The sequence below is a fragment of the Triturus cristatus genome, chromosome 4_1 (genome assembly GCF_964204655.1).
Source record: "Triturus cristatus chromosome 4_1, aTriCri1.1, whole genome shotgun sequence".
Classification (NCBI taxonomy): Eukaryota; Metazoa; Chordata; class Amphibia; order Caudata; family Salamandridae; genus Triturus; species Triturus cristatus.
This window is the reverse complement of record NC_140585.1, coordinates 1,170,045,758-1,170,062,192: the sequence shown is the minus strand read 5'-3', so window position 1 is coordinate 1,170,062,192 and position 16,435 is coordinate 1,170,045,758. Positions and strand designations below refer to the sequence as shown.

General features: G+C 46.0%; 1 protein-coding gene across 1 annotated transcript in view; it reads right to left on the bottom strand.

Moving 5' to 3' along the window:
* The window catches only part of LOC146856278 (dehydrogenase/reductase SDR family member 4-like), a 268,293-nt gene that overhangs the window by 129,165 nt on the left and 122,693 nt on the right, over window positions 1-16,435 (bottom strand). Inside the window, exon 7 of the mRNA XM_085654373.1 lies at window positions 10,307-10,441. Coding sequence (XP_085510499.1) covers window positions 10,307-10,441 — 135 coding nt within the window. The remainder of the gene's footprint in view (window positions 1-10,306; window positions 10,442-16,435) is intronic.

The following is a 16,435-nucleotide window of genomic DNA, read 5'->3' as shown; positions in this document are numbered from 1 at the left end:
CACCCCCCATTCGCCGGATTGCTTTCCACTGTCAACAGTGACCCCTTTTCTGCGGGTTTCCTCCTCAACTTTATTGCACAGACATTCAATCACATTGAAAGTAAACTCAATGCTATGACTACTGAACTAACTCGGATCAGAGGAGATCTCTCCATCCTTAACGCCAGTTTGCCCCAAATTATCTGATACTTGTCTCTCTTGCTCTCGTAATCTCCCCCAACATGTCCAATGGCTGACCATACCCCTTTGTAGACGAGCACTCAGGTCTCACCGTGCTGTGTGCTCCCTCTCCACGTCTGCCCTAAATGACCTGTGCAATTCTTATCTCCCTAAGCCTCTGCTGACGAATCACCTCCCTTACTTCTCCATCCCAGTCATTGTGGGCGTCAACCGAGTCTCTTCTACTCCCCCCTCACCTAGACCTTCTGCACAACGTACCATCATCCACTCCCTTAATCCTGCTAAGGATAATCCTAAATCCCTCTATTGCATGCTTGTTAACTGCAGATCAGCTGTTCTTCATGCTACTGAGATTTCAGAAACCATCCTCAGTGAGCCTATTGACATTGCTTTCCTTACCGAAACTTGGCTCAATGACCACTCAACAGCTATTCTAGATCTACTCACCCCCCCTGGCTACTCCATCATTAGACAGGACAGACCCGACAGAAAAGGGGGTGGACTTGCTTTAATCCATAAAACAGAGTTGCAACTCTCCCTTCTGAAGAACCCTGATCACACGACATTTGAATACCTAGGCGTTGAACTCTCAGTCAAAGGCTCTCCTCCGATTAGACTACATAACATCTACCACCCTCCGGGTTAGTCCCTCCTCTTTGCTGAATAATTATCTGACCTCCTCACTCACTTCTCCCTTTCCGCCTCTTAAAATCTGCTTTTATGAGATTTCAACATCTATTGGAATAATGCCAATGATCCCACAGTTAAACAACTCATTAACCTTCTTGAGTTGAATAACCTTAAGCAACTATGCAACAATCCTACCCATATCAAAGGGGCTACACTTGACGCAATCATCTCTGACTCTGACCTGGTCTCCCTTACCAACATCACCCCCAACAACTGGTCTGACCACTATCTCATTCTGTTCAACATCTCACCCACCCCCTACTCCCCAAACCAGTTAATAACAAACCCAAGATACTGACAAGAAACTTTAAACAAATCCTCCTTAGTGAACTGAAGTCCAAACTCCAAGCCCAACTTCAACTGCTCCCTCTCTCCCATAGCGCCAATGAGCTCACTGATCATTTCAATAAGGCCATTATTGATGTCCTGGATCAAGTTGCCCCACTCAAACTATAACAACAAAGAAGAATCCAATCCAATTTCTGGTTCAATACTGGTCTCAATAATGAAAGAAGGCAACTCAGATTAGCTGAAAGAACATGGAGACAACACGCCTCGCACTCCCATCTTGCTCTCCTCAGATCTGCAAGATCATCTTATAAAAAGCAAATTTTTTATGAAAAAGCATCCTTCTTTCGTGCCCAACTCGATCGTGCCAAAAACAGGCCCAGAGAACTCTTCAATATTGTCAGAAAACAATCTTCTTCTGCCTCCCCGTGCTGATAGCCTCAACTGAAAGATTTGAGGAAATTGCCAACTTCTCCGAACAAATTGTTAAAATTGATCAATCCTTCCCTCAAAGGCTGGCCCCAACCCACTACAGACGTGCTTCCTTTCTCTTCCCCATTCCCCCGCCTAATCTTCCCACTCACCTCCAACTATCTCTGGAGACATCCTCATCAACTTACAATGGAAAAATAACACCTTCTGGTCTAATTTCCATCCTATAACTGAGCTTGAAGTCTCTAATAACATTGCTAAATTAAAGCCGACCTCACACACCAAAGCCCCTCTCTCTTCTAACCTAGTACATAACCTTAACCACATCAGTGCCCCATGTTGGACAAAATTCATAAACACCTCCTTTGCCACTGGCTGTGTCCCAGACTCCCTCCAACTCGGTCAAATCACGCCCATTCTTAAAAACCTTAATCCTGACCCTATCGATCTTAACAACCTCCATCCTATCTCCAACCTCGACTTCTGGCCAAAACCCTGGAGAAATGTGCCCTACTCCAATTGGATAACCACATAGGCAAGTTCAACTTACTTGATTCCTTCCAATCTGGTTTCAGGAAAGGCCGTAGCACAGAAACCGCCATGCTGAACATTGCTGATGGCATGCACCCCTCCCTGGACAATGGAGAGGCCTGCCTTCTTATCCTCCTTGACCTCTCTGCAGCTTTCGATACAGTCAATCATTCTTCCTAACTGGAATCACTGAAAGCTCGCTTGGGCCTAAGTGGATTGGTTCTGAAATGGTTCACTTCATACCTCCTACACAGAACACAACAAGTTAAAATCAACTCATGCCTCTCCAATCCCACCCCTGTCTCCCTAGGTGTCCCCCAGGACTCAATTCTCACCCTCTCTCTCTTCAACCTCTTTATGGAACCCCCATTCTGAATCAAGCCGGTATCAGCTATCACCTCTATTCTGACGACACCCAACTCTACTATAAGATCAAATCCCATACTGAGTTCTACACTTAAACAATATTCTGAGCAAAATACAATCTTGGTTTTACTCTCACCATCTTAAACTGAACACTACTAAAACGGAAATTATTCTTTTCTCTCCTAAAAGTAGCAATCTCCCTATCCAAGGCTGGATCTCTGACCTCAATGCCCTCAACTGTCTGCTCACCTTATCCAACTCAGCGAAATCCCTTGGTTTCAATCTTGACAAAAATTAGACCTCTCTCAATAATCCTTGGAAGGGATTTTAATTCATTGTTAGATATTAATCTTGCTTGATCTACCAGGAGAGACTGCATTAATACTGCAAAGGCTAGACAGGCCCTGAAAAGCAGGTTACAGGTTATGGGTCTGGTAGACATGTGGCAAAATAGAAGGGGACGGGAGGGAGAGTATACATATCATAGTAAGAAGTATGGCCATTTCTCCAGGCTAGACTATCTCTTTGTAGACAATACTATGGTGGAGGGAGTTAGGGAGATTAAGTATCTGCCAGGACACCTTTCTGACCACTCAGCTGTGACAGTGTTGATGGAACTTCCCATCCGATGGGAAAATTCCAGATGGACGCTTAATCTGGGCCTTCTCTCGGATACAAGAATTGGGCTTACTTTGGAGTAGGCCAATCAGGCTTTCATTATGGAAAATATAGGGTCTGCCCCTCTAGCCACAGTCTGGGACACCTATAAAGGTTTTATATGGGGGGGGTTCTTCAGAGTCAGGCATCCTATAAAAACAAGTTGGTGAGGGAAGAGCATGGATTTCTTGAGCGAGAAATAGGTGAACTGGAAGCGCTCCTACAAGTGCAGAATTTAGCATGATGAGCGCAAACCTTCAAGAGATTGGAAGAAGCACGGGTAAGCTATAAAATTAAGCTCAAAGGGAAGTGTAGGGAACAATGGCAGCTGAATAGTGCTAAGCTTTTCGAATACGGGGAGAGAAGTGGGACACTGCTGGCATGGAAAGCCAGACTGCAGAGAGCTAGGAATATTGTTAAATAATTTGTAGACTGGTTGCCTATTCTAAGCAAACTTTATAATGTTTGCTTAACTAATAATACCATCCCGGATTCTTGGAGAGGTTCATTATTGGTCCTTATTTATAAAAAAAAGGATCAAAAAGATTACGTCAGATATTTCAATTGGGCTCCGGAGTAGAATTAATTCCTTTTGATAAAGGATGTAGCACTGATGATAACCTACTTGCGCTGCAGAATACATCCGCTGGGAAGGCATAGCATTTTGGCGCATTCTCAGATTTCTCAGTAATGGTAAATCTGAGAATGCATCAAAATCCATGGGTGTTGCATGGGAACAGCTGCACAACACCCATGGAATGCCTCCCTGCGGTATAGTAAAGCAGCGATTTGTCCTGCATTAATTTACTCCCGATTTCTCAAGCCACTCATGGCCAAGCAAGGTGGCTTGATAAATCGCATTTCAAGAGCTGTGCCGCTTTTTCACTATGCAGCGTGGTGCAAAAGCAACAAACCCCTTGATAACTATGGCACTGAAGTTTATTTTTGGTGATTCATGTTGCTCATGCGTTTTCTTGCTATGATTTTAAGGAACATTTGCAATAAAGATCATACATTCATTCCTAAATATAACAACAGTTTACCTTTAATTTTTTTAGTGAATTGCTATGGTTTTTTAATGTAAATTAACATTATATTACCACACATAACTAGGTCTACCCACCCATTGTGCGTAGCCTCCGGCCGAGTACAGGTTGGGGTTGGCAGCAAGACTTGCCCTGTGGCCTGGCCCTGTGCTCAATGCCTCACAGGCTGCCAACCCCGGTGTGCATGTTCTTTGGCCGTGTGTAACCCAGGGTTGATTGTAGGGCTTGGCTGTGCCCAACTCTCTACAGGCAGCAAGACCTCTTTGCTGGCCATCTCCAATGCTCTTGCAGCGTCCCAAGGCGTAGCTCCTCTAATTTGTTTGTGGCACCACGGTACTACTTGAAAATTACATGGAGGCTATGCTGAGTGTCACAGTAGTGCCTCTGTACCATTGCGCACAGAAAAAAAAGTTTTATTTCGACTTAAGAGGGAGTCCCTGGGAATCCCCACATGGGGCCTGCTCCATTATTCCATATTTTATTTTATTTTTTACAACACCGGTACCGAGTCCCTGAGTCATAAAATTTCAGCTGCAAAGTTGCCCAGAGCTTCAAAGATGCACTCCGAGGAAGATTAGTTCAACCGAACCTTTATTATTCGTCAACAGCATTCCAAGCAGATCTTTTCAAAGTGTCCCTGACGCGTTTCGAGGCAGCATGCCTCTTAATCATAGGGAGAAGCAGTCAGTGCGCGCACACACTACAACCCTTTTAAATGGTTCCTGATTAGCATACCGCTCACAGGTGAGTCTTTTGACAGCATGCTGGGAGTTGTAGTGATTTTAGTCCCTCCAGTGGGTAATTCTCGTGCCTCAAGTGGCTTGCGAGCACTGACCTCGTTATAGCTTCGTTAGTCTTTATTTAAACCCTCCAGTGGGCTTCTGTGCGGATGGCTGTTAAATTCAAGACAATCTTCATGCCGCTCACACCAGTACAGTCCTGGCGCGCAGACCCGCCCTTCCTTCACGCGGGTGGTGCATCTTCCCACGGCTGGACGGCCGTGTTAGAAATGTATTCCAAAGTTGCCCAGAGCTTCAAAGATGCACTCCGAGGAAGATTAGTTCAACCGAACCTTTATTATTCGTCAACAGCATTCCAAGCAGATCTTTTCAAAGTGTCCCTGACGCGTTTCGAGGCAGCATGCCTCTTAATCATAGGGAGAAGCAGTCAGTGCGCGCACACACTACAACCCTTTTAAATGGTTCCTGATTAGCATACCGCTCACAGGTGAGTCTTTTGACAGCATGCTGGGAGTTGTAGTGATTTTAGTCCCTCCAGTGGGTAATTCTCGTGCCTCAAGTGGCTTGCGAGCACTGACCTCGTTATAGCTTCGTTAGTCTTTATTTAAACCCTCCAGTGGGCTTCTGTGCGGATGGCTGTTAAATTCAAGACAATCTTCATGCCGCTCACACCAGTACAGTCCTGGCGCGCAGACCCGCCCTTCCTTCACGCGGGTGGTGCATCTTCCCACGGCTGGACGGCCGTGTTAGAAATGTATTCCAAAGTTGCCCAGAGCTTCAAAGATGCACTCCGAGGAAGATTAGTTCAACCGAACCTTTATTATTCGTCAACAGCATTCCAAGCAGATCTTTTCAAAGTGTCCCTGACGCGTTTCGAGGCAGCATGCCTCTTAATCATAGGGAGAAGCAGTCAGTGCGCGCACACACTACAACCCTTTTAAATGGTTCCTGATTAGCATACCGCTCACAGGTGAGTCTTTTGACAGCATGCTGGGAGTTGTAGTGATTTTAGTCCCTCCAGTGGGTAATTCTCGTGCCTCAAGTGGCTTGCGAGCACTGACCTCGTTATAGCTTCGTTAGTCTTTAGGAAGGGCGGGTCTGCGCGCCAGGACTGTACTGGTGTGAGCGGCATGAAGATTGTCTTGAATTTAACAGCCATCCGCACAGAAGCCCACTGGAGGGTTTAAATAAAGACTAACGAAGCTATAACGAGGTCAGTGCTCGCAAGCCACTTGAGGCACGAGAATTACCCACTGGAGGGACTAAAATCACTACAACTCCCAGCATGCTGTCAAAAGACTCACCTGTGAGCGGTATGCTAATCAGGAACCATTTAAAAGGGTTGTAGTGTGTGCGCGCACTGACTGCTTCTCCCTATGATTAAGAGGCATGCTGCCTCGAAACGCGTCAGGGACACTTTGAAAAGATCTGCTTGGAATGCTGTTGACGAATAATAAAGGTTCGGTTGAACTAATCTTCCTCGGAGTGCATCTTTGAAGCTCTGGGCAACTTTGGAATACATTTCTAACACGGCCGTCCAGCCGTGGGAAGATGCACCACCCGCGTGAAGGAAGGGCGGGTCTGCGCGCCAGGACTGTACTGGTGTGAGCGGCATGAAGATTGTCTTGAATTTAACAGCCATCCGCACAGAAGCCCACTGGAGGGTTTAAATAAAGACTAACGAAGCTATAACGAGGTCAGTGCTCGCAAGCCACTTGAGGCACGAGAATTACCCACTGGAGGGACTAAAATCACTACAACTCCCAGCATGCTGTCAAAAGACTCACCTGTGAGCGGTATGCTAATCAGGAACCATTTAAAAGGGTTGTAGTGTGTGCGCGCACTGACTGCTTCTCCCTATGATTAAGAGGCATGCTGCCTCGAAACGCGTCAGGGACACTTTGAAAAGATCTGCTTGGAATGCTGTTGACGAATAATAAAGGTTCGGTTGAACTAATCTTCCTCGGAGTGCATCTTTGAAGCTCTGGGCAACTTTGGAATACATTTCTAACACGGCCGTCCAGCCGTGGGAAGATGCACCACCCGCGTGAAGGAAGGGCGGGTCTGCGCGCCAGGACTGTACTGGTGTGAGCGGCATGAAGATTGTCTTGAATTTAACAGCCATCCGCACAGAAGCCCACTGGAGGGTTTAAATAAAGACTAACGAAGCTATAACGAGGTCAGTGCTCGCAAGCCACTTGAGGCATGAGAATTACCCACTGGAGGGACTAAAATCACTACAACTCCCAGCATGCTGTCAAAAGACTCACCTGTGAGCGGTATGCTAATCAGGAACCATTTAAAAGGGTTGTAGTGTGTGCGCGCACTGACTGCTTCTCCCTATGATTAAGAGGCATGCTGCCTCGAAACGCGTCAGGGACACTTTGAAAAGATCTGCTTGGAATGCTGTTGACGAATAATAAAGGTTCGGTTGAACTAATCTTCCTCGGAGTGCATCTTTGAAGCTCTGGGCAACTTTGGAATACATTTCTAACACGGCCGTCCAGCCGTGGGAAGATGCACCACCCGGGTGAAGGAAGGGCGGGTCTGCGCGCCAGGACTGTACTGGTGTGAGCGGCATGAAGATTGTCTTGAATTTAACAGCCATCCGCACAGAAGCCCACTGGAGGGTTTAAATAAAGACTAACGAAGCTATAACGAGGTCAGTGCTCGCAAGCCACTTGAGGCACGAGAATTACCCACTGGAGGGACTAAAATCACTACAACTCCCAGCATGCTGTCAAAAGACTCACCTGTGAGCGGTATGCTAATCAGGAACCATTTAAAAGGGTTGTAGTGTGTGCGCGCACTGACTGCTTCTCCCTATGATTAAGAGGCATGCTGCCTCGAAACGCGTCAGGGACACTTTGAAAAGATCTGCTTGGAATGCTGTTGACGAATAATAAAGGTTCGGTTGAACTAATCTTCCTCGGAGTGCATCTTTGAAGCTCTGGGCAACTTTGGAATACATTTCTAACACGGCCGTCCAGCCGTGGGAAGATGCACCACCCGCGTGAAGGAAGGGCGGGTCTGCGCGCCAGGACTGTACTGGTGTGAGCGGCATGAAGATTGTCTTGAATTTAACAGCCATCCGCACAGAAGCCCACTGGAGGGTTTAAATAAAGACTAACGAAGCTATAACGAGGTCAGTGCTCGCAAGCCACTTGAGGCACGAGAATTACCCACTGGAGGGACTAAAATCACTACAACTCCCAGCATGCTGTCAAAAGACTCACCTGTGAGCGGTATGCTAATCAGGAACCATTTAAAAGGGTTGTAGTGTGTGCGCGCACTGACTGCTTCTCCCTATGATTAAGAGGCATGCTGCCTCGAAACGCGTCAGGGACACTTTGAAAAGATCGCTTGGAATGCTGTTGACGAATAATAAAGGTTCGGTTGAACTAATCTTCCTCGGAGTGCATCTTTGAAGCTCTGGGCAACTTTGGAATACATTTCTAACACGGCCGTCCAGCCGTGGGAAGATGCACCACCCGCGTGAAGGAAGGGCGGGTCTGCGCGCCAGGACTGTACTGGTGTGAGCGGCATGAAGATTGTCTTGAATTTAACAGCCATCCGCACAGAAGCCCACTGGAGGGTTTAAATAAAGACTAACGAAGCTATAACGAGGTCAGTGCTCGCAAGCCACTTGAGGCACGAGAATTACCCACTGGAGGGACTAAAATCACTACAACTCCCAGCATGCTGTCAAAAGACTCACCTGTGAGCGGTATGCTAATCAGGAACCATTTAAAAGGGTTGTAGTGTGTGCGCGCACTGACTGCTTCTCCCTATGATTAAGAGGCATGCTGCCTCGAAACGCGTCAGGGACACTTTGAAAAGATCTGCTTGGAATGCTGTTGACGAATAATAAAGGTTCGGTTGAACTAATCTTCCTCGGAGTGCATCTTTGAAGCTCTGGGCAACTTTGGAATACATTTCTAACACGGCCGTCCAGCCGTGGGAAGATGCACCACCCGCGTGAAGGAAGGGCGGGTCTGCGCGCCAGGACTGTACTGGTGTGAGCGGCATGAAGATTGTCTTGAATTTAACAGCCATCCGCACAGAAGCCCACTGGAGGGTTTAAATAAAGACTAACGAAGCTATACCGAGGTCAGTGCTCGCAAGCCACTTGAGGCACGAGAATTACCCACTGGAGGGACTAAAATCACTACAACTCCCAGCATGCTGTCAAAAGACTCACCTGTGAGCGGTATGCTAATCAGGAACCATTTAAAAGGGTTGTAGTGTGTGCGCGCACTGACTGCTTCTCCCTATGATTAAGAGGCATGCTGCCTCGAAACGCGTCAGGGACACTTTGAAAAGATCTGCTTGGAATGCTGTTGACGAATAATAAAGGTTCGGTTGAACTAATCTTCCTCGGAGTGCATCTTTGAAGCTCTGGGCAACTTTGGAATACATTTCTAACACGGCCGTCCAGCCGTGGGAAGATGCACCACCCGCGTGAAGGAAGGGCGGGTCTGCGCGCCAGGACTGTACTGGTGTGAGCGGCATGAAGATTGTCTTGAATTTAACAGCCATCCGCACAGAAGCCCACTGGAGGGTTTAAATAAAGACTAACGAAGCTATAACGAGGTCAGTGCTCGCAAGCCACTTGAGGCACGAGAATTACCCACTGGAGGGACTAAAATCACTACAACTCCCAGCATGCTGTCAAAAGACTCACCTGTGAGCGGTATGCTAATCAGGAACCATTTAAAAGGGTTGTAGTGTGTGCGCGCACTGACTGCTTCTCCCTATGATTAAGAGGCATGCTGCCTCGAAACGCGTCAGGGACACTTTGAAAAGATCTGCTTGGAATGCTGTTGACGAATAATAAAGGTTCGGTTGAACTAATCTTCCTCGGAGTGCATCTTTGAAGCTCTGGGCAACTTTGGAATATATATATATATATATATATATATATATATATATATATCTCAAGCTACATAGATGCAGAGTTACGAATAGTAAATCTACACTTACCTATATATATATATACCTACCTTCTCAATATGCTGCTCAACAATAGTTTTTCCTCAATATTACTGTATCCCAATATTAAAAACTGACATTCTGACATACAGTCCAGATGGCTTTTGGTCTTAGTTTGATAATCTTACATGTTTTAATCCACACTGGTATTGTTAGTGAACAATGTTAATTTTGATCATAGCCAATGATAAGTTGAATGTCTGAAAACCAAAAAAATATGTTCACACAAAACAAACTACATTATTAAATGCTCTGGTTGTAAAGGAAAGACACACATTTGAGACTTTGGGCAACATCCATTCAGAAAGAAGATGAACAGGATACCGAAAGATAGTTTTTCTCAGCCTCCCATCATATTTCGTCAAACCTGCATGAGATACTCACAACGCCACTGAAGTCTGTCTTGAAGAGTCCGGGAACAACACAATTCACTCGAATATTCATCGCTAGCAGGTCAGGTGTCAGTACTTTGGTGAGGGCGAGGAGGGCTGTCTTGCTCACACTATAAGGACCAATTGTCTAGGGTATGGAAAACAGAGACAGGAACAGAAAGAGTGATTCAGACTGGAAGAGATCAACAGAGCAACAGGAAACTTCCACTGGTGCGGAAAAGTGGCCCTAGTCGAATGAAGCACACACTCAACATCTCAAACAATGTCTACACAAATAAATGACGAAACAGGGAGGGTAGTGAATGGAGATTGCTGAAAGAAATACAGCTTATCAGTTTTCAAATGAGAAGAAAAATTTAATCTAATTGTAAATACAAACGAATGCCTGACTATCAAAGTGAGGGCTTTACTATGGCCCTGTGCTAGCCAGTTGTTACAGAACACCATAGGGCCGAATACGATGTCCCGCCCAACACCGTTGTCGAAACGTGTCCTACCGACCTCCAGTCAGCGGTACCGACTGCATAATTTTGACACAACAGCACATGGTGTAGTCGGAAGCACACAAATAGAAATTGGAGATTGTGTTACTCCCTGCACTCTGTGGCAGGCACCTCAAGGTGCCGGCCGCAAGGTGCAGGGATCAACTAGGGCCCCCTCAGCCCCCTACCGGAGGTCGCAAACAGATAGGGGCTCTGCTAGGTGTCCCCAAACACACTTTCTGACAAGTGTTCCATGTTGGAAAGCCCAGCATGGAAAGCCTGTCAGAAAACCTTGCATCGTAATCCGGACGGCATAAAACGCCATCCATATGGATTATGTGCCGGCTTTTGACTCGCTGAAGGCTCCTTGAGCCCGTTAGAATCCAGCCGGAATGAGCGGCCGGTTTCAATTTCGTATTGTAATCAGCCGGACAGAATTGAAACCGATGATCTTGGTCAGAAAGCCTTCGACCTAAGGTCGGAAGCTTTTCGAGCGTGATCGTAATAGGCCCCTATGTGTGGTGGCTGCTGGTTGTGACAATAGGTGTCTCGTAGCCTCTGATACTACTGCAATCATACTGGAGAACTAAATTACAGTATGACCAGTTTTATTTTTTTAACATTTGCATCTATATTTATCGTTATTTATTTTTTACTCATCTGTTCATTATGTATCCATATTTATTCTGCATTGTGTGAGGAAATGTAGGTTTACATAGTAAATGTAAACACACAATTAGTACATATCAGGTCTCAGCACTAGAAGGAGGCATATATAATACAACAAAGCACTAATCTGTACATTTTATCACTGTACTTCATAGATGCTGCTGTTGAAGGAAATCTTATCCCTTCTTTTAACTTCCCCATGCAGTCAATCTGAACTAACCTTGATGTGGCAATCATGACTGACCGCATTTAGGTTGACTGGAAAGAATAGAAGGAAGGCCTTCTGTATTTTCCATTTTTAAAAGTAAATAGAAAAAGAAATCACAATTTTTCTGTATTTATTTATTTGTAAAAAGAGTAAAAATGGAAATCTGGGCACCTTAAGTGTGACTCAGCATATTTAAACCAATGTCCAATAAGTTTGGTGTGAATATTTTTATTATTTTCAAAAAGAAAGAAGAAAAACCCAAGTGTATACAGAATAGTAACTTATACTTTAGCTCAGTATAGTTTTGCATTATAAATGCAGTGTTTATCTGTCCAAAATGATAGAGGGAAAATAATGTCTACCCATGAGGCGGGGGAATAGGAGGGGGAGGCCTAAAGAGAAGTGGGAGGTAATGTGGGGAGAAGGGGTTTGGTAATATAAGGGAGAAGGGTTCAGGGGATGTTGCCTTCCCCAAATGTAGGCCCCTAAGTGGGCGGTGTGGTGGCTGTAGGCTAATAATGAAAGCCAAATATACCTAAAATGGACGGTAAAAGAGTGGTGTGGTTCCTAATATGACCTAAGATCTCTTTCCAAAAGGTTTGTATCACAGAACAGGACCACAATATATGTAGGAATGTCTCTTCTGTTTAGTTACATCTCCACCATTGTGATGAGACCTTGGCAAACATTTTGTGTAGTCAGGTTGGTGTAAGGTACCACTTGCACATTTATTTTGTACGCCGACTTCCTCTGTGGTTCACTACGTAGGGTTTGGGGAATGTCGAGCCAGAGGCGTTCCCAGTCCTTAAGCATAATGGTCCGGTGAAGCTCAGTTTCCCATTGAGCTTGTTACTTATGTGTTGTGACTGGCCTAGAGTCTTGGAGAGTTTTATAAGTTCTGGAAATGAGGCTCTTTGTGCCTGAGTATGTACAGACCAAGTCCTCAAACAGGGTCTTCTTCCTCGTTGTGGAGGGGAGGATGGGTGGGTGCAAGGCCCAATGTCTTAGCTGGCAGTATTGTGGCCAGGCTTGTCCCGAAACTTGGAATTCAAGTTTGCAATGGTCCAGGATTTGATAGTGTCACCTCAGAATGGACCTTGAAGGGTTCTACAGTCCCTTTCAGACCACTCTGGGAATGCTTTGGGGTCTAATGCTGGTGCAAAGTCTGGGCATCTGGCTATCGGGGTGTGCGGGGAGGTAAATGTCATGAGGCCCGCTTGAGGGCAAGGTGGTCCCAAATATTTAGGACTGTTTTGGTAGGCGTTGCTGCAAAAGCACCTTTGGGGCTAGAGGTGCAAGGGCGCCACCCTAGGTCCCATATTAGTTGACACACGACAGCCCTGTCTATATGAAACCAATGCATCTCACTCTATTTTGTGTTCACTCAGAAAAGAAGCGTAGATGTGCAGTGGTCTAATAAATTTGGGCAGGCAAACCAATCTTTTCCCCTTGGGAAAATAAGGAGCTTGTGTGGGACACAAGGGCATTCCTCATTTCAAATGAAATTTCAGACGAGTTTGGAGTCGTAATATGTCAGCCATGGGGATGGGCATTTGAAGGGACTGATAGAGGCAGAGGTGATGGGGGAAGTAGTGTATTGTGGAGGCCCAGGTAGATGATCGTAGTAGTTGACCATCGGAAAGGGGTATGTGGTTGAAGGGATGTTAATTCTTGTGTAGGTAGTGTGAGGTTGAGGATGCATGATTTGTCTGCATTCCCTTTAAACCCCGACACTGCTTTAAATTGGGTCAAGAGTGAAAGCAGGGCTGGTAGGGTGTTGACAGGATTTGTTAGTGAAAGTAAGACATCATGTGCAAAGAGACTGTGCTTGTGACAATGGTCCCCAAAGGGGATCCCTGTAATAGTTGATGTGGCCCCGCATGTTCAGGTTGCAGTCGAGGATTATTCCAGAGATTTGGCTGAGTCCACGATGGTTGGTGGGCAGTTTAAGGCTGTGATGGCCTTGATCCACATCTGAATCTCTGGGTTGGCTTTTGTAGGGAAGATTAGGAGAAATTTGGTTTTCTTTGCATTGTGTTTGAGTTGGTTAGAGGTGAGCTATTGGGCGGTCAGTTTCAGGGCCTCATTCAGGGAGAGGATCTCTTTGAGCGATGAAATTTTAATGTATATTTGGGTGTCGTCCGCGTACATTTGGTAGGAGATGTTAGCGGTGCAAAGTAATTCGGTAAGCGGCTTTAAGTAAGGATTAAAGAGGGTGGGGGACAGGGTTGATCCTTGAGGGACTCCAACCGTGTCCGGGGTGGGAGCTGATAGGTTGCCATTAATTAGGAATCTCTGTGATCGGTTGTGGAGGAAGGACCTAAGCCATTCTAAAACAGCACCATCCAAACCCATCCTGAGTTTGAGGCGTTTAAGTAGTTTTTCATGGTTGACCGTGTTGAAGGCCGAGGATAGATCTAGGAGGATTAGAAGGCAGGTTTTGCCATGGTCTAGGGCTTGGAAGGCATCGTCCACGATGTGGAACATGGTAGTTTCAGAGCTGTACCCCGGTCTGAATCCAGATTGGAAGTCATCGAGTAGGTGAAAGTTGTTGATGTGTTGACTTAGTTGCTGTTGTACACACTTCTCTAACACTTTGGCTAACAGAGAGATATTGGAGATAGGTCTGAAGTTGTCAGGGGAGGCTGGATCCAGCGATGTTTTTTTAAAATGGGGGGACTTGGCCGGCTTTCAGAGAGTCAGGAATCGATCCCTGCTGGAGAGAGGCATTGATTGTTGCAGTCCAGCTAGGGATAATGGATTGGGTGGCAGCAGCGAGGCAGTTGGATGGTAGCGGGTCATTAAAGTGGTTATTTGGGTTTAAGGTAGAGAGGATTTTAGAGATGGAGTCTTCGTCATAGTACTTCAAGTCGGTCCAGCGTGCTTGATTTTTAGGTGAGGCTACTGGGAGTAGCGCGGAAAGAGGGGGCAGGTCAGAAAAGGGTTGAGAATATGTAGAGGCACTGAGTTCACTTCCTAAGGCTGTGATTTTATCAGCGAAGAAAGAGGAGAATTCCTCAGATGATATTAAAGACTTAGGAGTTTGTTTCGGTGTTTTAGCTAGTTTATTTGATTGGTGTTTGACAAGTTCAAAGAGCTTGCGGGGTCTATTCTTGACATTCCCCGGTTCCGATCTGGAGTATTCTTTTATTGAATTGAGGATGTTCATGTTGCAGGAGTTTCTCGTTTGGCGGAGAAGGTTTAGATGCACAGTAGAGGGGTGCTGTCTCCAAAATCTTTCAGATTGCCGGAGGGATCTCCTCTCCATGTTAATGAATCCAGTGAACCAGGGGTTTCTGTCTTTGATTTTTGTTCTTTTTAGTTTTAGTGGGGGAAGGTCATCCAGAATGTTCGATATAGTCGCTGAGTAATGATCATTGAGGTCACTGACCGTAGTTGTATGCGAGGGGGGGGGGAGCCAGAGTTCCAGCGAGCCTCCAATTTCCTGTGGTCAAGGTTCTTGGTGTCTCTGATCCAGCGTTTGGAAATCACCGGTTGCTGTGCCTTTGTCTTGTGGGTCCCGGGTAAAAGGAAGGCAATGGCGTGGTGGTCAGACCAGTCACATGGGTCTATGGAGATAAGCTTGACTGATGATCCCTTAGAGATGATCCAGTCCAGGGTGGCCCCTTTTGAGTGAGTTGGCAGTGAGCAGGCTTGAGTCAGGGCTTGATCGGTTAGGAGGCCTTTGATGGCGTTGACGTGAGGATCCTTAGGATCGTTCCAGTGCAGGTTGAAATTACCGAAGAAAATCTCTTTAGCGTTGGACGAAATCTTAGTTGTGATGATTTCCAAGAGGTGATCAGTGAAAGAGTCGTTCAAGCCTGGAGGGTGGTAAAAGATGTGCAAATTGCACAGTTGTATTGAGTTGCTGCAAATGGAGAGGGCGAGGTATTCGCAGGAGGCAGTGGTGTCCGCCGTGAGTTCCATGACAAGGAGGTTAGATCGGTAGATGCAGGCGATGCCTCCTTCTTTCCTGCTGAATTGTCTGTCCAGTCTAGCAATATTGTAGTTGGGAGGGACTAATAGGTTCAGGCAAGGAGAAGAGTATTTGTTGATCCATGATTCAGTTAGTATTGCTAGGTCAAAATTTTTGTTCAGGATGAGATCAGCAATATCGGCGGCGTGCTTAACTGCCGATCGACAGTTGATTAAGAGACCAGATAGGGGGGGTTCGGGGGCTTGTTTAATTTAGATTGCTAGGGGCTTGATTACTAGGGCAAAAGGAGAGGTCAGAGAGGATATCCCTGCCGAGTTCCCCCAGCTAGTGAGATCCGTTAAATTCATAGCCCGTTGACCTGTATGGCTGATGTCGGAGGGGAGTATACTGCCATAATCTTATGTTTTACTTGGGACCGAGTTGGACCTTGTTTAGGACTGCTTCTAAGAATGTCCAGCTCACTGGAGTGAAAACAAATCCACGTCCAGTGGCACTTATAAGGCAGGAATGTTTTGTTTGTGTACTCTTTCAATTAGGTGATGTAGTCATTGGATATTATCCACTCCATACCTGTTATAAATAAATCCAACTTCAGCTGGATTGATTAGGCTTGAAAGGGGGGTTTCAAGCTGCAGGGCCAGTATTTTGGTGTATAGTTTTTGTGCGTGTTCTGTAAGGCTATGGGGCAGTAAGAGGAGCAACGTGGGTTCTTTCCCCGATATCTGGATGAGTGTTATTTCTGCCACACTCATCATTGGTGTGAGGCTGGTAGCTTGAGTGAAGGAGTTAAACGGTGGGATTGTATTCCTGTAGCGATGGGAGAAA